The sequence below is a fragment of the Lottia gigantea genome (assembly GCF_000327385.1).
Source record: "Lottia gigantea unplaced genomic scaffold LOTGIsca_161, whole genome shotgun sequence".
Taxonomy (NCBI): domain Eukaryota; kingdom Metazoa; phylum Mollusca; class Gastropoda; family Lottiidae; genus Lottia; species Lottia gigantea.
The window spans coordinates 375,309-402,876 of NW_008707986.1; the positions used below are offsets into that span (position 1 = coordinate 375,309).

Here is a 27,568-nt window from a genome sequence, read left to right on the forward strand (position 1 = left end):
AAACTTCGCGCACACGAGAGCTACGAGCTGAGCTGAGAGGTACGAATTAAATTTTGCTCAGCTGGGAGCTTCGTGTGCGTAGCCATTATGCAAGGGTTTTTATGTTCGTTATGCATTTTGGAAGCTGTTTGAAAGCATAAAATTTAAGTAAAATAAATATTCTAAAGGTTTCAACAATAATATCGAGCCATTATCTATAATGCTCAACACCAAAACTATTAGTACTCTCAGTTTTAATTACCCCTATTAAAACAAATCAGTTCGATCTAGAAGATGCATATATATAATAGCATAGGCCTACTGATACTTTAGTAATATTTTCAGGTATAATTTACGACGGTTTTGATACTGAAAACTTTTTACAAAAAAGCGGAATAGCCCTTTAACGACCAATTTTAGCCCTGTCATCTCAATAGTATGTCGAGCTGTCACCATACGATTCTGTAATTTTACTCAACACTAGGTTTTATTTTGCCTCCCTTTTTTACTATGCTTAATCTTCTGATTACTTAATGCCACTTTTATCATAAAATGCTTCCGCATGGATTCAGGCGTTTGCCACATTTTTTTCTTATCATAATAAATATTGTGCTCCATCCCCTTCCTTTAAATTGGAGAAATGTATTTCATCAGTTACGTCACTTGAACCATAGATACGCTATATCCCAAACTATCAACCGTTCTTCGAGCCCAGTTTTTACGCCCACATTTTAATGGTCGCCCCTGTTTGTCCGTCGTTCCACAACTTGCATGTGAACACTATAGAGACTACAGTTTTCATCCGATTTAAATGAAATCTAGTGTGATCATCTATTACATGAGATCTTGGCCAAGTTTGAATTTGACGATTTTTCAATGAATGGAATTCGACTTATTGCCCTTGACTTAATAAAATACATAAAAAGTTGTTGGCAGTTTATGTCCAAATTTTATGAAATTTTGCGTTTGATTAAATCAACAATATCTTATATAGGCACAGCTTTATGGAACAACAATCACTGGTTAAAGTTTTATGCAACGTTTCGACGTGTTTCCCCCGTCGTACTCAGGCATGTGCCTATATATCGTACTCACAATTGCTAAATGCCATTCAAAGACTTTATTCAACAATATCATGTACAAAATAGATTTTTGGTAGATTTGACACTGATTGGCGAACGCCTTTGATATACTGAACATTTATCAGGGAAGTGAGCGGAACTGGCACGTGGCTGTACACGAACGTAAGCTCTTAACTTGCACCTACTTCGGAAGTGGCGTAAAACCTTGTTTGTATTTATTTATTGCGAGCGAATGTAAGCGCGTTACTCCCAACACTGGGGTATCGCCAACAATTGGTAGAGTGGAGTGGCTCTCCCAGGTTGTCCTATTCAATGGGTAAGAGTTATCATGAATCAATGAATCTTTCAATTAATACCTATATCGCTCCGAAAGGAGTTACCGTTCCATCCAATGTGTAGACGAAAGTATCAAATAACCAGCCGCCCAACCGGAAGTTAAAAATATAAACATTGCTAAAAGGACGGATTGGATTTGGAATATGAACTGCTAGTAATTACACTGGATTAAATAGTTTAACTTGTTTTATTTTTTTGTGTATTACGTGATGCACAATAATCTCACTGAAGTTTGTGAAAATAAAAATCTAAAGATCAATTGACTTACTTTTCCCAATTAAGAGCTGTACAGATTCCAAATATCCCTCTATAGCAGCTAACAAAAGTGGCGTGAAGCCATTCAGGTTTTTGCTGTTTACATCTGCGTTTCCCTACAAATTAGATATGAAGTTACCAAAATATATAGATCAAAACGAGAGAGGGCTAATCGCCGACATCTGGATAGAAAACCATTTTGGTCGTATTATTACATGTTATGTATATATTGCAAGTTGTATTATTTGTCAATATTCTATCAAATCGAATATCAAATGCAATATGTTCGTCTACAATTCAATAAAAATATTTCTCATACATATATAATATATATAGAAAAACGGGTTATATATATATACTTTTAAACATTACTAATATTTAAATGATTATACCTTTTCAATCAGGAGTTTAGCGCAGTCTGTATGGTTGTTCGCTGCAGCAATATGCAGAGCTGTAAATCCATCCGGTCTCTTAACGTTTACCAGCGACTTATGTTCATCTAATATTTTACCCACGGCACTTTGAGAGAAAACAGAGAACATAAGAAGCCGAAATAATAATAAAAAAAATTGGGTTGGAAATCAAAATGGGAAGATAAGGTTTCTTCGCAGTTTCAAATAGACAATAGACAATTTTTTTGACAAAAAAATGATAAAAAACTTTTGTGGAATCTAGAAAACTTACATTGCTTGGCCTTTTAAAGCGGCGTAATGTAAAATGTTGAAAGCCCTTTTATTGACTATTCCGGGGTTAGTTATTTTACATAGAACAGCTACCGCGTCTTTACTTCCAGTTGCTATAGCATCATGAAGTGCAGTATCCCCATCAGAATCCTACAGAAGAAAAATGAGGGTGGAGATTGGGGAACATTATTTTGTCACTTTTATTCAATTTGAATTTCGTTTTATGGTTTGAATGTATAAACCATCCACTAACCATCCGAACCACAAAACGAAACTCGAAATCCAAAACAACATTTTGAAGAAACATTGGTAGCAGCTAATGAAATTGTCATGAAGTATGTCAATCATAAGTGAGTAAGTATTTTATAATGAAAAGTGTTATCAGATGTCTGGAAGAGTAAGCATACTCTTGCGCCACACCCGTCATAGCTGCTTAACATATGACTTTTGATACTGTTGTATTAGATTGTAATGATAACAATGATAATTCGAGGATGATGATGCTTGATGAGGTTACAGCGACGACGAGGATGTGATGATTGGTGACGCTACCATCAAGCCTGGAGGCATACCTGTAAATTAACATCACAACCCTTACTGATAATCATCTCCATCAAACTACTGTAATTAGCAGCTGCTGCGATGTGTAGAGCGGTTCTGCCATTATTATTGACAATATTCACGTTACCACCTCTTTCAATCAGCAACTTTCCAATTTCTGGCTTTCCGCTGAAAAAGACAAAAACACTGCTTTAACTCAAACAGCGTATTGTCCTCACAATTTGCCATATCGTTTTCTGATACCAGGTGCTATCAACCAATGTATTTTGCTGGTGGTGGATGTTGCATGCTGATTGTTGCATTAACCAGATACCAGTTGCTCTGAACCCATGTAAGTTGTGGGTGATAGGTGGTGCATGCTGATTCAACTTAGAGAAGGGGTTCAGGGAAATGTCATTTTTGTTCGATTTAATGGTTGATAGTCCATCCGGTTGGTGCTGTGATTGTTGCTAATGCTGATTCTAATTACTTACCCGACAACAGAAGCTATCAATGGGGTGTTGCCAACCTTATCAACTTTATCAATATCAGCTCCTTCTTTCAACAGTTCTAATACAATTTCATGGTATCCTGTATTACTGGCTATACATAGTGGAGTCAATCCTTGGTGTAGAGTGTTCACCTGAAACCAAAATATGAGAAGCGGTGGTGTGGAGTGTCCGGCATGAATGCCCTCGAACCAGAGAAACAGTTTCTACTTACCGATCCTGGACTATCTGTCAGTGCTTTACGAACCATGCTTATATTATTTTGAATTATTGCAACAAACAGGGCCTTAGCCAATCCTCTTGCCATCATCATGTTCATAAGTGCGTCATTCAAAGCTACAACAAACAGAATTAAGCTCGACATGCTATTTCGAAAATGAAAAAAAAAAAATACAGAATAGTCCTGTTTGACACATATCTGTTAGCTTCCATGTTGATTTACGTTATCCGCCACTAAATAACATAAGTTTTTGCTAAAGAAAATGTTTGTGTAGAAGGTTATGAGCCTTCGGACTGTAGTCTACCAGAAAAAAGTTACATATTCCTTGACCATTATTGTTTCTATGATCTGACATTACTAGACTGTTGCAACTGAGAGCTAGATGATAACGGTGTTTCTATCTCCGAATGTTGTTAATCTCAATATACCTGATTGATTGAGTGTTATGTTTTCTGAATCATCATCATCAGTGCTCTTTTCATAAACTTCCTCGCCAGGAGCTGGCAAGCAACACATCGGATTGTAAACGAACCACCTGCGTCCAAATTTAACATAAAGGTCACCATCTGAATCAACCTTAATGACTTGGCCAACTTTACCCAAATACTACAACAAAATAAAATCTGGAATAAGTAAAGTAACCAACCAAAAATAAATGAAAAAAACATTTGTCTTCATTAGAGAAAATCGAGCTTGATGCAGAGAAATTAGCAGAAATTTGTTCAGACGCAATGCTTGAGGGGACAGGTGCATTTGAATTTTACTCACTATTTCTATATATGCCTTTTCTATATATTACAGTCATTAACATCATTCAAAGGCTCAAATTTCGACGGCGAGATGTGAACACTTACTGATAGGCTCAGTTGAGACTAAAGTATGATTGGTTAAAAAGAATGGCGCACCTGCCCCTTAAAGCAATAAAAATTGAAGAATAAGTGTAAAAACAGACGTGTTTCATCTTTTCGTTATAACCACCATGGCCGTCCTGAAGGTTTTTGACTTTTCCTTCATCATCCAGAATTCGAACAAAATCTCCTTTGAATATTTCTTTATTTACATTCATCTTCTTAACTGAAAATTCCCCATTTGAGAAATTGAATACTTAGTAAAGAATTTTTGAGGAATTTGGGAATTCCAAAAAACAGGTCACTGGTTGTTCGAGAATATTCACTATCCATTCATTAGCGTAATTGACACATATAAATAGGACTAGGTAGTTCTTTTTCATTTTAAAAATACTTCCTTGTTTAATCATGTTTATATTTAGACAAAGATTAATGAATTGATAACTAGGTTGTTTAAAAGAGTATATTGTTGGTTGTAAGGAAAGCACATCCCACAAAACAGAAATGTCAAAACCAGTGATGGCTGCAGAACTTTGGATTGCGAGGGGATACGCCAGATTTTGTGGGAATCCGTTCTGGAGGGGAACAGAGGGGTGGGAGTACGTGAAAATACAGGACTTCGCCTAACCAGTTGTCAAAACTGTTGAAATTCCCAATAAGTAAGGTGTATACCATATAATATGAAGATGATAACGTAAATTGTTGAAACGTTGTGTAAAATACAACCCATGAATAGAATGAAACGTAGTGTAAAATAAAAACCAGCAGTAGTATATCATATAAAATTGTGATAACAATGTAAATTGTAAAAACGTTGTGTACCATAAATGATGGCAGAGTAAGTAGTTGTGTAAAATTCTGTTATAAGAATATCTGTTGACAATATATATGAATTGAATACAGCAAACAGAACTGTTTCGACTATCTGATCCTTCTTTTTAAACTCAATATTTTTTAGGGAGGGATCAAAATAAGATATCCTTGGCGCAGGTTTGGATCTGAATCTTTTTCTTCAGAGGTACAAACTTGCTTTCTGAATGTATGAAACGACTGATACAAATGATTCTTACCTGCAATGATTAGGTGACTTGTTAGATACCACCCATAAAACACAATGTATAACGGTTACCGTTATACAAGTATTCTTCTTTGTTATCTAAAAATATTCCCTCGCCTCGTTAAAATAAGATCTAAATTTTATTCATTATGAATATATTATGGGAAACTCAATCATTGGAATTCCCTGTAATCAATCTATATCGTGTAATATTCGTGAAAGTAGATAGAAAGATGACAGTTAACGTTCCTAATTTTTATTTCATTCTGACCTTTTTGTACTCTTTGTAGTCGGCCTGCGAACGTTGGAGATGAGAATTGTGCAGCCCTATATTTTTATTGAAAATCTCCGAATGTAGCTATCGTATTAATTTGTTGGGTTTTATTCAATGAAATATGGCGTTTCCGTTGGGCAGGTATTCACAGATTGGCCAGTGGGGAAATCTTTCGATGTTGTTTCGCCAATTTTGTGACCAATCGTATATTAGTCAAAGAAACGGGAATTATTTTATCAAGCCAACCAGTAAAAGTGTTTTCAGCTCACCGTCAAAATTTTAGCAATCAACTCCACGTGTCCAGAATTATCCATGTATGAAAGTATGAATGACGATACACCTGTCAAAGTCGCCATATAGATAAAACAGGAAATGGAGTTTTAAGTCAATGTGTCCATTCTAATTGAGTGTAAGCATTTCAAACCTATAAGATCAGAGCACTACTGTGCTGTCTCTTTATTTCATCTTTTTGCGCAACCTTCTCTATATGAGAAGGTTGTGGCTTTTGTTAAAAGCAAGCAGGTCTTTATTTTAAATTTTAAATAGATTAGTCATTGTTTGTTTTCAATATTTTGTTTGTTTTTAATACCATCATGTGGTGTATTACCTGTGATATTGTTTTTAGTGTTTTTTTTGTCATTAAATGACTTTTTCTGTGATATTGATAGGTGTTTTATTGTTTCAGTTTTTTCATTATTTTAACGTATTCTGGAGCTATATAGCCCGTTTGGTGCTGATGCTCCTTAATGCATTTCATTTCATTTTAAGTCAATGTGTCAGCCCCCCTGACTTCAGATGTTCAAAAAGTGAGCATGAATCGTAAAATTATCAAATTAAAAATGACATTTCTTTAACGGTTTACGACAAAATCATGCAATATAGACATTACATAATGATAATTTGATAACATCTAGGTTCAAAGGGATAACACATAATTAGCAGCAAAACACAGACAAAAGCATATTAATCCTAGAAACAATTCAGCAATAATATAACAAGAAAAACACTAAAATCAACCTCCACTGGTTTCCAGAAACCAACAACATTTATTTGTTACCTAAAGTAGTAAATCTTGATTATCTTCGCAATTTAGTCATATATCTTTTGTGATCAACATAATTCTTCGCTATAGAATTGTGTTGATCATAGAAGCAATTTCGTTGAAAATGGGCTCTTGAAAAATAGCATAATGCTTAGGATTATTCAGTTGATGCTCCGCTTCTGACATAAAATTCTCTCGATTCAAAATGACACCTGAACCTTTATCACTCACCTTGATAACTATGGTATTGTCTTTCTTCATAAGGTTCAAGGTTGATAAGGTCGACTCTTGTCAAATTAAGATTCTCGTGAGGAATTTTTCAGTATTTAGGGATATAAGGCAGTCTTGGGTGGATTCCATGTGGATTTGGGAATAAACATCGTTTTAGCACAACATGGAGGGTGGTTTCGAAAAAAAAGCTAAGATTACGTTGGAATGGTTCGATAGACGGCTGTAGGTTATCAAGCTTGGCTACCATAGGTATTGGGATAAACAATAATCCACGGTGTATGATTGAATGTTGAATAGAGAAGTTTATATTATATATGTGCATTACATTGTAAATTAGTAATTAAACTGAAATGTATACGTTTGAGTGACCTACATTATAAAAGGACCTGATACAATAAGGTATTTTGTCAACCACCACTTGAATAAAAGTTGTAAATAGGGCATAACACGACAAAAGCTATTTCTAGACATTGAATAGACTTTATATCAAAATTGAAATTGAAACACGTGACGTGATTATTCGTGGAAATTGAACTTACTCTGTGTTAATAATAACAATGGATAATGGATAATAGTTTAAAATGGTAGATAGCTGGGGACCTATATATTATTGTCATTATGAGAGGCGGAATAGAAACCGTAATTGTCAACAGATTGCTTCTTCATCAAACCTCAAGTTAATTGTTTAAAAATAAAAAAGCGACGCCATCGTAATTTGCCCACATTTGTAATGGCAGCTAATTTGGCCGTGAGGTTGACAAGAGTTCTCAGTAAATGAATGTTTCTGAGAGTGAAATTTTCATATTTCATGGGTTTTGTTCATAGCTTTTTTTTTTATTCAAGTGGGATTAATTTAAACATGTCAAGTCTCATTTAATGCGTCAGGCAGACAGACAGGGGTGACGGCTATATAGGGTTTATCCTTGGGTGATTACAAACACTCACGCTAAGTTACGTCAAAATCCATCAAGAAACCAGCTCTCTATCGTGTCTACAAACAATTCAAAAATAAGTCATAGTAAATATGTTCTCGATTCGTCTGATTTTCAATAGGGTTCATCCTTGGTTGCTTGCAAACACTCACACCAAGTTTCGTCAAAATTCATCAAGAAACCAGCTCTCTATCGTGTCCACAAACAATTCAAGAATAACTCATTGTTCAAAAACAATTGTGGACGGACAAACAGGGGCGAAGTCTAAAGAATCAGAATAAAAGTTGACCAAAACTGAAGATAAAATTATGGGAGATATTAAAAATTAACATAGAATCTGGAGAAGAATATGCTGTCTTTAACAGAAGATTGTGATTAGCAAATTTTAGTTTCACTTGAGAAAATAAAAGGGCTAGAAGCATTGTGTAAATATGTGGAAGTTATACCATCAGTGGTTCAGTATCTTGAATATCGATGATGACAGTAAAACAGTAAGTGATACAGTAGATGATGAGCGATTAGTGGTTGGTGGGATCATATCATCTGGGCTGAACTCACAGATATTAACCATGGTTATTTAAATGTCAACGATCAGTTTGTGATTCAATTTGATGTTACACAGATCAGAGACAAAGCTTATTCCACTTTTCAAACTAATATCCCTCGGTCAATCCTCTTTCCTCATTTTTATACGCCCACATAAAATGGGGGGGCGTATATTGCCGTCACCCATGTCCGTCCGTCGGTCCGTCCGTCCACAATTGCTAGTAAACACTCTACAAGCAAAATACTTGACGGATTTTGACAAAACTTGGTATGAGTGTTCGTAATCACCCAAGGATGAACCCTTTTGACAATTAGAAGAATCAAAATATATTTAGTTTATGTTATTGCCCTTGTTCTTGAAAACGCGTTCAATTTTTAGCTCGTAAACACTCTAGAAGGAACAATTCTTGATGGATTTTAACGAAACTTGGCATGGGTGTTCTTGAAAACGCGTTCAATTTTTAGCTCGTAAACATTCTAGAAGGTACAATTCTTGGTGGATTTTGACGAAACTTGACATGAGTGTTTGTTATCAACCATGGATAAATAATTAGTATGAGTTATTGCCCTTGATATTGTAAACGCGTTAAATTTTTAGCTCGTAATCACTCTAGATGGCACAATTGTTGACAGATTTTGATGAAACTTGAAGTGAATGTTCGTAATCACCTAAGGATGAACCCTATTGAAAATCAGATTAATTGAAAAATATTTAGTATGAGTTATTGCCCTTGTTCTGGAAAATGCTTTCAAATTTAGCTCTTAATCACTAAAAGGCATGATTTTCACTGGATTTTGACAAAACTTGGTTTCAATATTCAGTCCCGCGCTGAAGATTGAATATTTGCCTTCTAGAGATTTCACGAGCTAAAAATTGATCAATATTATTCAGTATTGCCCTAAAGAGTTCAAAAGAAGTGTATGACTGAAGGTTGAATCTAAACATTGACTAGCGTAGTCAATATAATACTTGTTCTCATACACTGTAAGTTGTTACAATATTAATTCATGGACTGATTATTAGATAATATGAGAGCTCATGGTCAAAATTCCACTTTTGATACAGAAACCAAAATAGAAAAACACTTATAATTTTTTTTAATTTGTGAAATGTCGTGTGCAAAATAGATTGAACAAGAGTCACATTTCGAAAAGGTTCAGTGAGTGGTTATATCCATATTAAAACAATGAATGCTACTTTATGGTTGGAAAATATGTGAAAGAGTATACAGAAAAGTTACCAACCAGTAATGTTGGGGAAACAAATTTAAAAATTTGCCATTTTCGTCACATATTTTTACTAGGATATGGCTTTATTTTGTCATTTTTCAAAACCCCCGCATTTAAAAGTTCCACGGATCGATAAGTGGTACTAATATACATGGAGCATACACATGGTAATTTTGCTAATCGCAAACGAGATAATTTACTTGATATGGATTTTCACGAATTTCGAAATCCATGGAATATGTAGAGCCAATGACTGAGGAACAAAAGCTTGCTTTCAACAATTATACCATGTCAACATAATGGATGCAATGGATTGATGGTTCACAAAGCCTCAAAACGCTGTCCAGGTGGAGACATTTTACAATGCACAGAAAACAGAGATCATACAAAGTCAAACAGGACAAATTCATTGTTTGAAAAAATACATATATCAGTTCAAGATGTTATGCACATTGTGAAAGCATATTTGGATAACTGCCGTTAATTGGGTCTCATTTATTCGAGAAATGTTTAAGGAACATTTTCAAAGAAATACCAAAGGAAAAACATTAAGGGCATAATTGAAATTGATGAAAGTTTGTTTGGACGACGCGTAAACATCATCGCGGTGATTGAAATAAAGGAGTTAAGGTATGTCCTAGTTACATTTGTAAAAATAAGATTTTAACATATTTACATACCAATTCTGTATAGATTTATTTTGTAAATATAACACAACAAAAATGAATAATTATCAATAAATATAAAACAAAATAAATGAATATTAATTATCAAAAAATAAATGAATATTAATTATTAAAAAAATATTTCAGGTATGGATATTCGGAATGGTTGAAAGAGACACAAATACAATCATATTATACCCAGTCAGCGACAGAACCAAGGAAAATGGAAAAACACATTTAAAAGGGCTCTACCATATACAGCTACGGTTGGTCGTCTTACTGCTCATTAAGAAATTGGCAATCAACATTTTACAGCTACACATACATATTCATTTACAAAAATTTATATCAATACAAGTAGGCAGGAAGAAATTACCATCAATACTAACAGAATCGAAGGGGCATGGAAACATGCTAAAGATCATTTCAAAAGAATATCAATAAGACCACAATGAGTACCAAAATGACACAATTTGAAGGTCACTTAGCAGAAGTTAAGTGGAGGTCAGAAATACGTGGTGGGTGTACATATGAACGTTTTGGGATTTGGCAAAAAGCGTTTACACACTAGATCGAGCCCCGCATTACCATTATACAACCACATTGTTTTACAGTTGGACTATGGAATCTATTGCAGATTTTGATATTATGCATGAATTCTGAAGAATATTTTAGATGCTACCTTACCAATTGTTATCTGCTCGAGTTAGAGCCTCAACCAGTTTGAGCTAGAGCCTCAACCAGTTTGTGAGCTCTGTCAGGTTCGCTTGATTGAGTGTTTGATAAGTTTTTGTTTTTTAATACCACTTTGTTGTAAACTGTGATATTGTATATATTGTTTTTTATATAACCCTTTTTGAATCGTTGTATATTTATCTATTGTGTTTTACCTTTTTAGTTTTCATTTAGACCAATGTTTTTTGATAGTTTTTATGTGCTAAATATCCCGTTTTAAAGCTGGTGCACCTTAATACATTTCATTTCATCACTAAGATGCAATAGAATGTGACAATTTCAAACATATCCAATTATCTCATTACAAATATTCACAGTTCCATGCAATGAGGTGGTTAACATTTATTGATAGATATTTTGCCATTTTTAGGGAAATTGTCTATGATATTTTATTTTCAAACATCGAACTTTGATTTTTGTAAACTTAAACCAGCAGTTCAAATGACAGTGGATGGACTAAAAGGCTTTTTTGTCAAAACTGAATGAATTTATGATTGGTAAAATTATTTATACAAACAACCAGAATTTAAATGCTAATCGAAAAAAAAACGTAATGTTAGTGAAAATCTTGATGGGTTTGAGAACGAGAATTTTTATCAAGTTTTACTGAAAATTGCCTCAACCAAAAGACATATTATATTGACTTCGTTCACAAAAACGTATGTTCAAAAAATAGATGACAACTTGATGTCAAGGTTTGTGGAAGTTGATATTATTAATAGCATATCAGTCTTAGTTCCATCAAACATTATTAGACATAATACATATACCAAATATGGTTACGAAGACATTTTGTTATTAGCTGTTAAATTTGCCACAATTTTGATATTGACAGTAATTTGTAATATAGAATATGGACAGTATAAAAGGTTATGTATTAGTGCATATCAAGACCATGGTGGAATGAAACCCTAGGCCTATATTGGAATGACGTGTGTGTGTGTGTCAGAAAAACAATGGTTAAGGGACAAGTCAGTAAATAAGAAAACATGTATATCTTTTGACAGTTATAAAACCAAATGTAAAAGATGTGCGGAAGGCGAAGCGACAACATTGGTACATGGAACAAAATAATCTTCAGGAGCTTACTTCAAAGAACCGTCCCGGTAAAATTGGCATTAGGGGAAGCGAACATCCATACTAAATAATTACTGAGAGTGGTGATATCGTAATTTATTTCAAAAAGATATTCACAAATAAAAAATCTTAATATATGGCAGCTGTCAATCAATAATCGCCTACTTTTGGTCTGTACTATCAACCAATCAAAACAAAACAGATATTCTAAAAAAAAAAAACTCATACATTTACTTTATTCACAAAAATAGCACAAAATGACCACATAGACTTACGTAATATAAATCAATAACTTGAATTTTAAAACCTAAAGAGGAAATAAAAAATGTTAGCTCAAAAGCGTATGTACAGCAGTTCAAAATATGATCAATTAATTAATAAAGTATAAATCTGTTTTTTTATTAATGTCTTTTTATTAGAAAGGTACTGTAGAATCTTATCTGGGTCACTGAGCTATAATTTATTGTGCTTGAGCTTTTAGATATTTTTACGATAATTTGAAAGTTCATTATTAAGTCACTATAACCTTTGTTGGCATTTCAGACACCTTGTATTAGGTGTATGTTACCTTGTTTGGCAAGCTATCTTTTATACTGCATGCAGCTGGATTGGAATAATTTAAAAGATGGTGAAGAGTTCAGGTCTTTTCCATTCTGGTAGTCATGTACAACCAAGTTGGTCAGCCGACACTTTACGTTTGAATTTAACACGAGCAATGTTTGGTCTCGCCAGATTTAGATGTCTTCTGACTTACTTGTAGACGTTTGCTTATCCAGAGGAATGTCGAACATTCTTAAAGATTGTCTTGTCTTTCCGGTCTTCATAGACAGAAGTTTCTTTGATCTAAAAAAGAAACCAAAATCATTCGTGATGAAATTTCAGGTAACTAGTTATTTGTTCAGTAATAATGCCCAAATTGAGCTTGTGTATTGCTTTTGACATGCCAAAAAATCAGACCAATCGATAAATATTTAGTATGGGTTATTGCCCTAAAAAGGCTCGTAAACACTCTAGAACAGGCCTGTTCGACCTACGGCCCGCGGCGTCATGTAAAATTTGAGGGAAATGTGGCCCGCAAGCAAATGTGTCGTTTGCTCTTGTCACTGTGGCGCGCAGATTGTCGCTGCCTATTCTGATATCGACACCCGTTACATATTGTTATATCAAATTATGACGTCAAAGTGAATTTAACCAATCTAATCGTTTATGAGGTCTGGCCTTCTCTTATCTGCGCCACTATCTCATATCGGACTTTTTTATCGTGAAAATCTTGACAGTTTCCCCAATCTCAAGAGATTTTCTTGCGTCAAAAATGGCATTATTCGGCTCCACTTATCTCTGCGAACAATCTCAGCAAAATGGGATTCATGATGAACCGTGGCCTGCTGTTGCGGAAAGGTTGCACAGGCCTGCTCTAGAAGGAACAATTTTGATTTGGTGAAACTGGATGTGAGTGTTTGTAATCACCCAAGGATGAACCCTATTGAAATTCGGAAAATTCGAAAAATATCAAGTATGAGTTAATGCCCATGTTCTTGAAAACGTGTTACAACCAACCATACCATATTTCGTCAAAATCAGTCAAGAATTGTCCCTTGTACGAGTGTTTCCGAGCAATTGTGGATGGACGGACGTGGGTGACGGCAATATACGCCCCCATTTGACGTGGGCATATACAAATGGCTACTTTTTATATTTAAATACAATAGGCGGTATGATTTTTTTTACCAGAATCTGGTGCCTGTACTTGAATGAATTGAGGTAAAACAAAAAATCACATAATTAATCACCGAACATTTTCCATTGCTCAATTTTCCTAAAACTTCATTGTTCCAGATCTAGCATCATTCGAGTAATCTCATGCTTTGATATGAACAGAATCTGGACACTTTTCAGAAATAATTTTTTAACTTTATCTGTCTACCTGCTCATTTGTGGAGGATATATGTAAACAATCATCCTCTATATTAGTACTTCGTATCATTTCAATATCTGAGTTCAACGTTAATGTAGATCGAGAAACGATTAATCTAAAGTAACGTAATCGGAACCTTAAAATGAATTTAGCTTCCCAGATAAGCTATTTAGTTGAGACGCATTTAAAATTTCTAAGAAGGCAAGTACAAGAATGAAAAAAAGAACGTTATCACAACTTATCTGCGTATGTTCACCTTTTAAAAGCGGACAAAAATATGAGTCAACACTTTTTATAGTATTTGGAATATCTAAAATCATAAATAAGAGAGGGGTGCTGCTGTGCCAATTACAGACTTTTGCTTACAAGCTTACAGCACTGGGGATCCAAAAGCCTCTTTATAAGGTCTCATGACACGCTCGGGCTGTCCTCCGTTCTAGTTATCAGCTGTCGGCGGAAAAACACCAGGTTAAAATCTATATAACATAGAAACAGCATAGTTTCGTGTTTCGAATTCATAAGAATAACACAATAATGTTTATATATAGTTAACAGCTGTCGGCGGAAGTAAATATCAACAACATGATTTTGTGTTTGCGCTCAGTAGATGTAATAATTTTACCAACGCTTTATCTGATCGTCTATATATAGCCACACATATTATACCTGTTAACATACCTAATAATCAATTCAATATGGTTAATGCTAATCTGGTGTTAGTAGTGGTTATGTTATCGGCGGCCAGCCCTCAACACCAACCCAACATGATGAGAAGGATTTGGGGAACATCTGGCGAGTTTGGGGTAACAATTTAGGCTCTGTGTACAGTGCTGAAATATCATTAATATGGAACATTAAATCCATCTAGTTATCAATTGGAATAATTTTTTAATGAATGACCTTTTTTCTTCTCTGTGAGTTCTCTACTTGAATCGTGAAAGAGCTAAAGTAATTGTTTTGATTTGTATGAACACTGAATTAGAGACATTGCTTTAAGATTGTTATATTGCAGTGTATTGTAATGAGTATGATCTACCAGAGAAAGCTGAATGGATACCAAGAGCGAGCTGTGAGGAAAATAAGCGGTTCGCATGCAAAAGCGGTTACCAATTACAAATCCAAACTTCCTGTAAAGAAAATGGTAAATGGTATTTGGAACCATCATGTCAAGGTAATATACCAACTTGTTATATATCGAATCTCAAGCGTCAGTATTTTAAACACACAATATCGACTCAAATTCATGTAGTGTTGGTCCTGTTTCCATGATATATAACTTTAATGTTTTAACATATTCTTAAAGATATTGAAGGTTTAATGGCTCAAATTCTAATTTTTATACGCCCACATGGAAATGTAGACGTTTATTGCCGTCGCCCCTGTCCGTCCGCCCGTTCATATTTCTCGTAGGCTACATTTTTTTTATCCGATCTTGATGAAAGTATGTATAAATTTATGAGATCTCGGTCCAGTTCGAAATTGGTATAAATTAGATGACCGGTTTCTGAGTTATTGCCCTTGACCTAGAAAAACACGTCAAATTTGACTTGTAGGCACAATAGCGACTACATGTTTTATCTGATATTGATGAAACTTGGTATGCATGTATATATTGATGAGATCTCGGCCAAGTTCGAAATAAGTGATGATTGGACGACCAGTTTCGGAGTTATTGCCCTTGATTTATTAAAAATTTGTCAAATTCGGCTCGCAGGCACGATATAGTTTACAGTTTTGAAAGTTATTGCGTGAACTTTCAAGTTTTTGTCTTGAATTATAGATGTCTTTAAGATATTTGAAAAGTCATTATTAAGCCACTAAAGATTTTGTTATCATTTCTGACAGCTGGTAGTGGGCGTATGTTACCTTGCCTGGCAAGCTATCTTTTATTTATTTTTTTATCCCACATTGATGAGGCTTTAATAGTCAGAATGTGCTATATTCTCCTCTTTTAATGATATATGGCATGGGCAGATAAACAATACTTCAAATAATTAGATTTGGTAAAATTGAAGGAACAATATTTCAAATAATTAGATTTTGTAAAATTAAAGGTCCAATTGCCATCGGTCTCGTGTCACTCTCAGCACCATCTACAGTTCTGGTATATATATTTCAGATTGTTACAAGTATTCAAATGTTACATATTTGGTACCCGATCCGATTGATACTATACCAGCATCCGATCAGGAGGAATGTGATGAACTGTGTAAAAACAATACCCAGTGTACCTATTCAGGGAGATCCAGAGATACCCGTTGTTTTCTGTTTTCAACCCCAGTCATCTTTGTATCTTCCTCTACAGATCTAGACCAATGTATCAAAAAGTGTACAGAGACAAATGAATGTGTAACGATGAGTAGTAAGGGAACTAGAGAAAAATTATGCTTTTTATTTAATGTTTCCCTGAACAAGATACCTGATAAATTTAAAAATGGTATCGGATATACCATAGCCGAAAAAGTATGTTAATAAAAACATGTATATCATGAAATAACTCTTTACTTTCTTTCTTTACTTGAGGCTAAAAACTGAAGTTGTTTTGGGTGGGCGCATGGGCATTAATGGTAAAATTTCGTCTAACTTCAGAGTTGTTAAGACTGTAAACGTAAATATCAGTAGTGTGCCATGAAAAGGTGTATGAAGGGGCGATTCGGATATAAATCTAATGGTTTGCGGTCATCCATTAACCCAGCAGTATTATTGATATATTTAGACAAACAGATAACATTCGTAGAAAGACAAAATCGGCAATCTGGTATGGTATTTATCTCTGCACTCATACTAAATCCCATGTAATAAAAGTTACCTATAGGAAGATTGCTTTTTCGCCCCTTTAAACCCCTTAATGGTGTCAGGTTGATAAAGGGCAGAAAACTGGATGTTCCTAAGCTATTTTAATAGGCTGATATTCATATCATCGCCAAGTCGCTGTTTTTTTTGTAGGAGATATCTCGTCTAAAGGTTATATTATATCAGAGTTTGATTTAGAGATCATAGATTTCGTAAAAAACAGGCTTAATGTTTGTGACATGTACGATACAACAAAAATAAATCTATTAAGATTTATCGTCAAAATACATACATCTGATTTAGTATCACGGGTTTTATAAGGAATTCGAAAATGTGGCATGTACAATATCGGCTGGGTGCCCTGACTAGGATTCGAAACAAAACCCAAAGCAGTGCGTGCAATATACAGATATAGCTAAAATGATTTGTTTGATGTTATAGTTTTTATATGGGTGGTGAAGAAGTTTTGTTTGTATGTTTATCTCAGTTAAGATATTTGTGGTGGTTCGTCGATAGTTACTTTGTGGCTGGGATTGATGGGTAACGTATCCGAACCAGTATTTCAGTAGAGCCATCCAGGGGTAGGTATATTCTGTAGCTGTGGTGAGTTTATTAATGATATGCAGATGATAAGCTACGGTTTTATTTTGTATGTTTGGTATTTGGAGGCCACTCTGGTCGAGTGGCAACATAAGTGTTTTACGTTGGATTGCTTCTGGGTTGCCAGCCCATAAGGAGTTGAAAATGATTTTCATACAGTATGAGTATCCTTATTTCATCGATAATTTTAAAGATGAAAGTTCAATTCACGGGTTCCGTCTTTCATGTAGAAAAGTGCTTGATATCTGTTTGTGCCATGGATCAGGTGGTCATGCAATTCTCCAGACAAAATCGGTATCTGACGTGAAGTTCGTCGTCATGCAATTGTACAATATTGACTTGCACACACTAAAGATTTAGCAGCTGATTTGCAAAAGGTCCTGCCACTATGCATGATTATAAATCATGTATTTTATCTCCAGATTAGTGGTATTTAATGAAACCTTGGCTAAAATATCTGCGGAAGATGTCGCAGTTCGTCGTAAATTATTTCCAGGAAATTCTCATCTTTAAGCCGATTTGGCTTATGCTCTATAGCAACATGTTTTAGTGCCTCACAAAGATTTTTGTAACAGACATTCAGAAAAATAATAACTTGAAACACAGTTCAACACGCATACGCATCGAATATGCTTTTAGCATTCTGAAAGGGGGATTCAGGCGGCTGAAATATATTGACATGCATTATGCTCTGCATAATATATGTCTGCATAATATATGTCTACACAATTAGACGTCTACAGCAGAGAGTATCTGAAAAAGGCTTAGTTGAAGAAGATGCTGGTGATGAAAATGCGAATTTTGGTATTTTTCCTCAACTAAATGGTGAACAAATACGCGATGTTATCAGCCTACTGCTTTTTATGTAACCTATTTGAATAAACTTGAGTAAAGAAATCATTTTGTTTTCTTTCTTCAAGAAAATGTTAAATGTGAACCACGGGTTTAGTATTATTGCATCCACGAATATACTGTTTGCGGATGGCAGGTAGTCAAATATTCGTATTTTTATTTAGAATTATTCTGTAATTAGTAATTAATGAAATCACGTCCTAACATTCCACTTTGAGTAATTCTGAAGAATCAGATTCTGACAGCATGGCTGAAGATTGCCAGTTTTCGTACTTGTTTTCAATTTGATACACGTTTTTCACAAATTTCACTAGCGACAATCAGGCTTGCTGTATCTTTTTTTTCCAACTGATTTTAATGAAATTTGGTTTTCGGGGAAGGGAGGGTTTGATTCTCCCAAATGTACAGGCCTAGGGTGGAGCAGACACTTTATTTAGAAATTAGGATTAAGGGTCTTGATATTGGGTGTTCTTCTGTTCTTATTGAATCAGGCTTGCTGTATCTTTTTTTTCCCACTGATTTTAATGAAATTTGGTGTTATCATTTATATTGATTCTTTTACATAAATACATATTTTCTTACATACACACATATACATGCACGTACATATTATATTTATAGTTCTTGCATTATTTGGTAGGTATTTGAACATTATATAATAATAAAAAAAGGGATAAAAATTACTCAATATATCTATACAAAGGAAATAGTATTGGAATAAACAAATAAATAGGCATAAAAAAAAAAACAGAGGAATAACAATTTTGAAAAAAGACCCATTTGTTTTGTAAATTTCTATCAATATTTGTTTCAATTTCGGCCGTCTCCTTTGAAAAGGATCTGAATTTACTTATATGTATATTGTATCCCAATTTTTTTGTTATAAAGACAAATAGTTTGGTTAATAAGATTAAGTGATTTAAAAAGGTAAATGATTCTATTGATTGTCCCTGTTCTTTGTGTAAAATTCCTAAATGCTTTATTTTTGAAGAGAGTGAAATATTGAAGTTGTTGAAAATAAATATTTTGTCGATTTCATTCCAAAGTAACTGGGTTTCAGGACAAAAAATAAAAAGATGATTCGTTGTTTCTATAGCACTGTTACAAAAATGACAAACTGGATTCTGCAATGTTCATTTTGACAAGTTAATTATTGATAAAAATTATTCTGTGTTTTACGTCGTTTTCGCTGAAATCAATGTCAAAGTCATCCTCCCATTTGTATAAACAAGGAGGTTTATATTTTTGTGCTGTATCTTTGCTAGTGGCTTTTGTTATAGACATCATTCTCTCTATTACGAATTTTTCGGTTATTCGGTTAGCAATTTATTCTTTGGTATTAAACGAGGCTCCTCTTTTCACATTGCACCAAAATAGTCAAATTTTAGGTCGTTGTTTCTCGTCTTTCGAGCGTCCTCTATGTTGCTAGTCAAATTCAATCTATTCAAAAATTATTTCAAGAATATGGTGTTGGTTTCACGTCTAGTTTGTTTTCAACAGAATAAAACTTTCTGTCCCATTTATTATACAACGTCAAGATGGCCACTTGATGTCATGGTAACTAAGATTCATGATGACATAATTGGATGATGTATTGATGATCAAAAACTATATAAAAAGACACAACATATCACTATATGTCGACAAAGCGCATACAAATTAGGAATTATGCCAAATTGACGCCATTTTGGATTCAAGATCATTATATGTGCTAGTTTGTTTTCAACAGAGCAAAACTTCTTGTCTCATTTAATATACAACACCAAGATGGCCGCTTCACATCAAGGTAACTTACATTCATGATGACATCATAATTGGATGATGTATTGATGGTCAAAAAATATATAAAGACACATCATATCACTATATACCGAGAAGAGCATAAAAAGTAGGAATTATGCCTATTTAACGCCATTTTGGTCGCCAAAACCCTGATGAACTGTCTTTGAAAACTTGCCTGCACCAAGTCAAATAATTGTCACCCAGAACCAAGTGTGAGACAAAGATTGAATTAAAGCAACTTTCTATAATTAGTGTACATGAAAGTAGAAGAAACACGCCTTACTTCAACATGGTATCACAGACCGATAGAAATGACTTTCATAATGCTGTTTTCTATATGAATACATACAACACAGTATATGTAATGAAACAATTGTTATCAGCATCGGAAAAGAGAAAGCCAATCAAACTGAAATAAGCCACCAAATCAATAAGCAATCCACCTTATCATGATAGAAAATGTAAAGTATTAGATTATTTCTGTTGACGTAATCACATGAAAATGTCCCAATATAATTATATTCAAACAGTGTTGTCTATGTTTTTTTCTATTGCCCTACACATATTAATAATAGTTTCACAACATGATTTTGTATTGTCACTAATATTAATTGATTTGCATCGTACATTTTTGTAAAGTAACGAAATTAATAAATCAGGAACGATGAGTGCCGGTGGACCTGTAAGGCTTCAAAGCTCCAGATGCTACTAGAAATCAGCACCTTCGCATAAATCAAACGCAAATTCTTGATACACCAGCTAGTTTATTAAATGAAACAGTCCTACAGACAGTTATATTATTGCAGAGAAACCACATCCTCGTTTACTCGTTTGCACAGGCAAATGAAAAATGTTATAATCAGTTCGTGATATAAACCCAGGTAAGTGTTTATTAACACAAACAAATTGAGGACAGCAGAAAATCAAGAATGACGAGGTATTTTTTACCAAGTGAAGACATGACGAACCAGGGGCTCCGTTTCTCAAAAAATCTTACGATCAGTCGTAGGTCTAAGTGTAGATTTGATCGTAAATGGCGTTTCTCAAAAAATCGTAAGATCAAATTTATCGTAAGTTTACAACTAATTCTGGTGTAAACTTAATAGTGGTCAAAGCTGTCGTAACTATCAGGTGGTAGAACCAAATGGTCTTTTTTCACAATGTTTAACTGTATTTAATGGGAAAAAGGAAAATTCCACATCAGATTTGATCCCGAAGTGTCTTTGACTGAGCAGGAAATTGTCAAGTGGCACTGACCACCTTCTCGTTTTTTTGTCTTCGTCTCAGTTGAAAGCCGCCATTTTTTCGCTTCGGCGATGACATCAAAACGGCGATAACGTCATCATTAAGTTTCATTGACTGTGGAAATCAAAATTTACGAGCGCTTTGAATTGCAATGAACAATTTCGCCTCGTCCGTATAAATCGTCCACTTGAAAATGGTCTTGCCAAAATAAGCCTACATACTTCTTTCAATAGCTTTATTCATAAAATTAGCATTATTGAGCATGAAGATTTCCCTTTTACCTAACATCTATGACGAAAAAACCTTCTTGATTTTTCGTACACTTCGATTTTCTTGTCTCACCTTTCATAGCCAATTTGTCATCTGCTACTAAGTCGGTATTGCGCATGCTAAGGTTAACACCTCGATCGTACGACAATTATCGTAAGATTATTCGTGACATTTACGATAGCCTTTGAGAAACGTACGTAATGGTAAACTTAAGACAATCGTAAGTTTAATCTTAAGTCGTAAGTAGTGCGATTTTTTGAGAAACGGGGCCCAGGTTTTAAAATACACTTAAGAACGCAGAACGTCGAGTGCGAACAGATATGGCGAAGACACGGACGATGGGTATTGTTACAAAGGAGATGCGTGAAGACAGAAAACCAAAATCTAGGCGTTATTAAGGAAATATAGTCCTTTGAGAAAAGTAAACGCTTGGTTTGTACAATGAGTATGATTATACATTTGAATAGCATTGTAAGAATAAAAGTCTAAACGGTATTTTGGACAGGTGTTGCTTTTTTTCGTACGAGTCTTCTCCCTTGAAGTTGAAATCGACAAAAAAGACAAAACACAAAAAGAAAAGAGAATAATCACATTTCGAGACTGGCACGTGCAAACACTTCTCAGTTCTCGCTCGACTGTTTGTTTAGACGGTCAGATTATGTACTACAGGCGAGCGGTGAGACGTTTGATCGATATGGTCATACACCACATCGGACGGTCCAAACCGATACTCATAATAAAGCATGGACGTTTAAGACTTCAGGGATGGGATAATCCCCGAGATTACTAACGGCAAGAGATAAGAATCAACAAGCGATTTGCAAAAATTCCTAGGATGGCCCAGGTCATCAGGTATGTGAACACTTTCGCAGGATGGAATTATAGTCACATTTACCTAGATGGCGTTTTCAGGTCCGATGGGATGCTACTCTAACCATTCTCATCTCAGCCTTATCTGTGATATTCATTATCATTACATCTATAATTTTAAACATAATTCTTAATATTTTTATTATTCTACTTCATACTATCATCTATATACATAAAAAATAATAATTCATACAACCATTATATAACATATTTACATTATTCCATCTTATAATTTTTTCATAGATTTAGACATAGTATATTAATATAGAATTAATTCAGATATAGAAATTTATTGATATACGTCAGGGCCAAGTTCTCATTCGGTACCATGTGCGAGCGACGAGACGTTTGATCGATATCATCAGACACCACATCGGACGGTCTAAACTGTTACTAGTCACAAACCTAAACGTTTGGTGCAGACCTCGGGGATGGGATAATGTCCGAGAATACATCCGGCAATTGCAAAAGATAAACGAGATGGTTTACATTTGCACGGGAATTATTTGCAGCACGTCCCATGATGCAGGAACTTACGAAAGTGCTCGAAATCGGGTGTTATTTCCTCAACAGGGGCACGTGAAGTGTGGCTCTCACATCCGACTGGCCAGTTTGCATCCGAGCGGCCTAATGCACATAGTACTTAGTAGTACCCTTTAGCTTTGTATAGCCTGGTTGCGTTAAGGTACACAAAGGGTCAACGGTTGCATCTGTCTCCGACCAATAAAATTCCTCGATGAGACCTATGTCCCCTACCATTTCTCGTTATTTATAGGCAAGAGTCTTAAGTTTACTCTTATCTGTGAGAGATGTATATACTATAACTGTCCAAAGAAACGAAAGCTTAAAGTAATAAGAACTCTATAATGTATTTTTTGTAACCCTCAAACTCACCCACACTCGATCAAGTGTGTGGATGAAAAACGGGCTATAAAGCACCTGAATACGATAATAATTAAAACAAGTTAAAAACACAACTAAAAAGGTTCACATGCAGTAGATAAAAAGATGCAGGAAATTAAAACGAAGAAAAACACCATCAAGTTGTGATATAAATAGTAATAAAAACTATATCTCATAAAGAGAAGGTTGCGCAAAATTTGAAACAAAGATCCAGCACGGTAGTTTTCATTTTTATCGTATTAATTGTCTCACTATTTATTGAGAACTTGAGCATTTCTTTATATACATTTATAATAAAATTTACTTTTATCAACATCATAGAGATTTCTCTGGCAAGTACCAGCGAATACTGGAATACTTTCAAATTTCTAGTACCATTTTGTCTATAGGAAACTGGTATCATGAACGAAACTAATTTCCGACATCCAAAATACCTTAAAATTCAATATAACATCAAATAGACCCAATTCCTTTTCTCGTGTTTTTGGAATTCTGTTTGATAAAAAATACATGCAACCAATGCCAGTTTGCACGGTCGCTTTTTACGAATCGTATTTTTCATACTTTAAATATCTGCAAAAAGGTGATTTTTACAACCTTTATTACTAATATATCAAAATATTGTTACCGTTTAACAATTACTTATTATTACATTTCAATATGGTTGAAAATAAAAAAGACGATAACAACAAGTTAATTAATCAACCAATACCAGCTCTAGAAAATTTAGAAGTCATCAGAAACAAGTTTTTATTAGTAGATACTTTTAGGCATCTTTTTCCAAGGAAAAAAGTTTTTACATTCCTCAGGAACGATTCGAATGAAATTGGACATTTAAAAAAACTCAATAGAAAAAGTTGAAAATTATTTCACTATTAATACTAGGAATAAAATGGCAAAACTTTTTGTCACAGTAAAACTAACAAAAAATGTGTTTGATTTTACGATGGGGTCAAAATTGTTTTAACCAGAAAAACCTACACTAGACTTTAAGAACAAGAACTTCACAGTAAGTATATTGTGAGTTGGTAGATTGGTGTGGAAAAATCGGTGATGAAGTCAAATGACAATGACCAATTACTAAATAATTATAATATTCACCGATTTTATTAGACACTCGGTAACTCATTAACACTGTTCCTTTAAATATTACTTATAAATACCATCATCATAATGTTTTGTGATCTGTAATCTTTGATAACTATGGCGATATTCTGTTGCTAAACACGTAAAATTTCCACCATTATTGTTTACAGTTAAGTTAATTTAAGATAAAGTTGGATCTAAGTCCGTCATTCTCATTCCATTTTTATACCACATTATATACATAGAGTATTCTGTAGCTAAACACGTAAAATTTCCACCATTATTGTCTACAGTTACGTTAATTTAAGATAAAGTTGGATCTAAGTCTGTCATTCTCATTCCATTTTTATACCACATTATATACATAGAGTATTATTATACCACTTTATATACATAGAGTATTCTGTAGCTAAACACGTAAAATTTCCACCATTATTGTCTACAGTTACGTTAATTTAAGATAAAGTTGCATCTAAGTCCGTCATTATCATTCCATTATTATACCACTTTATATACATAGAGTATTCTGTAGCTAAACACGTAAAATTTCCACCATTAATGTCTACAGTTACGTTAATTTAAAATAAAGTTGGATCTAAGTCTGTCATTCTCATTCCATTTTTATACCACATTATATACATAGAGTATTCTGTAGCTAAACACGTAAAATTCCCACCATTATTGTCTACAGTTACGTTAATTTAAGATAAAGTTGGATCTAAGTCCGTCATTCTCATTCCATTATTATACCACATTATATACATAGAGTTATTGACCAGTTGTCAGTCTCCTACACTGATATCTCCTTGTATGGTTCAAGAATAGTTATCTTCTGGTTTTTTATATCTCACTGAGATCTACACTCTAATATTGACGATAGTCTACGACAAAGGCACAGCTCCAAAACTATCAAATAAACTTCTTTAAAAAAAATAGACTATTTTCACAAATGATTTATTCAAGTAATTTTGGGTTTTTTTTGTCACTCAAAGAGCCATATTCAAATGAATATATTCTAATACAGATGAGTGACAAGTTTCGAATGTTATTAACAGAAATGTATTATGAAGAAGTTTCTGGAAATGATCTTTTTGAAAATGAGTTGAATAAATGAACAACGGATATATTGCTTGTTCATGTTGGGTCTAGTGTGATTGAAATACAATGTCCATTTTGTGCAAAAGATAAATGTTTGATACTGTTACAGGAAAAAAATTGTTGAGAAAAAAAACTCCGAAGGAAAGCTTACCTTGAAAGATAGGGAACATAGGTATTATTATCAACCAAATTTGATGATGCCCATTTCACAGTGTGGATAGAGAAGGGGCTTTTTTTCTGAACAAATAAACTTTGATCTCGATTTTTGGGCAGACATTCATTTTAAAGTAATTTTTTTTTTTGAAAATGTGCCAATGAAAGAATTGATTGAGAAATTTTACAGTTGATCTTTGAAGGCACCTACAAATGTCAACAGCTTCATCCATGATAGCCGCATCCACGATAGCCTGTGACAATGAACATTGTCCTTATTCCTTATGCATGGTTCCACTACTCATGCATAGGTATAAATATGGCTCTAAAAAGGGAAGGGGAAAAGAAAATAAAAAAATGATCTATTTGATTTTTTAATATGGTTTGTTTCCATTTTTTTTTATTGAAATCTATCACAGATTCACATAAATTCACCATTGAACAGTAAATATGTCTAATTTTGTCAATAGAAGACACCCTTTCGTTAGTTTTTCATATCAATAATTCCAGTGGTAAAGTCCCAGATAAAGATTTGATATCTCTGCCTCACAAGCCCAATCACTGTTTCCACGGGGATCCTGACATGAGCAATTTTTCTCCAGATCAACTGACTCTTTCCTTTTGTGAAAGCTGGAATTTTGCACTCAGCCATCATGCTTTCCACACAATACTGGATATCAAACCATCGATCTGTAACAATGATTGTCCAGAAAATTGCAGTTTATTGTTAAGTGTTTGTCACTTGTCCTTCCGTTCCATGCCTTTAAAATATAGCTGACCATTCCGTGTGGTGTAATCCCAATTAAGACCTTAACTCTATTATGATACTTATATGTTTCAGCTCGTGCCTGCAAATTGATGACCAAATGCGATACATATATTACATATGTTTCCTTAATGGATGACTATATGTGCTGTGTTTCATTCATCTTTTACAATTTTAAGTTCGAATAAAATTGATGAAACAAACTTGGACATTGTCAAACAAACGTATGATGATGTTTTGAACAAATGTATGATCGTAAGGACGGGGATACGTTTAAAAAATACAATAACCAGCTAAACCACAATGCCTGCACTTCAAAAAGTGTGTATTACAAGCATTGCCTTAATGACCAAGCTTGTCACACAAATTACAATTATTGTAATTGTAGGACAGGTGAAGATTTGCACTTATTGTGGCCAAATCTACCACATTTGCAACACGTGTTTAATTTCTTATAGCATTTCATATGATTAATACCATGGTTATAGGCAGGCGACTCCAAAGGTAAAGGTTTAATACTGAAAGCCTCGTTCATGATGGTGTGAAAAGAAGTGGTGGAATAATGTATTCCAGCAGAATTTAAACACTTTGACATATATTCTGGAGTGTTCTCCATTAAATTAGATACATTAATAAATGATATATTAAGAGGCAGTGGTCTAGCTAGCGAAGTGCTTCTAGAGCGCTCATTCACGGGTCTGGACCCTGTACTGCTACAGATGCTCCTTGACTGACGAGGTTGGCCACTCGCGTATACCGCCTTTACTTTTCTTGGCGTTTCCGCTGATTGACCCACTACGTCGGTTTTCGGAACATCCGTACTGGATCTCTTCCTCTTTGGTTTGGTATCCTTGGTGGTTGATGACGTGGTCGGCACATACTTTGGATACTGCATCCATGACGTCTTTCGGGTCGATTTCACCAGCCTTGGTTCTTGAACTCAGCACTACCGTGCTGTTTCTTTATTTCAGATTTTTGCGCAACCTTCTCTATA

General features: G+C 34.3%; 2 protein-coding genes across 2 annotated transcripts; one reads left to right on the forward strand and one right to left on the reverse strand.

The window, feature by feature from the left end:
• Positions 1-1,645: 1,645 nt before the first annotated feature.
• LOTGIDRAFT_141439 (hypothetical protein) lies at positions 1,646-2,389 on the reverse strand (the record flags this gene model as incomplete). The annotated part of the gene is made up of 3 exons (XM_009051241.1): positions 1,646-1,768; positions 2,045-2,171; positions 2,337-2,389. Coding segments are annotated over 3 exons (303 nt in total), but the record flags the coding sequence as incomplete, so codon positions are not given.
• Positions 2,390-8,419: 6,030 nt separating this feature from the next.
• Positions 8,420-16,650, forward strand: LOTGIDRAFT_238694 (hypothetical protein; the record flags this gene model as incomplete). Its single annotated transcript, XM_009051242.1, has 3 exons — positions 8,420-8,516; positions 15,169-15,327; positions 16,276-16,650. The coding sequence occupies 3 exons, from the start codon at positions 8,420-8,422 to the stop codon at positions 16,626-16,628; spliced, it is 609 nt and encodes a 202-aa protein (XP_009049490.1). The 3' UTR covers positions 16,629-16,650.
• Positions 16,651-27,568: the final 10,918 nt, after the last annotated feature.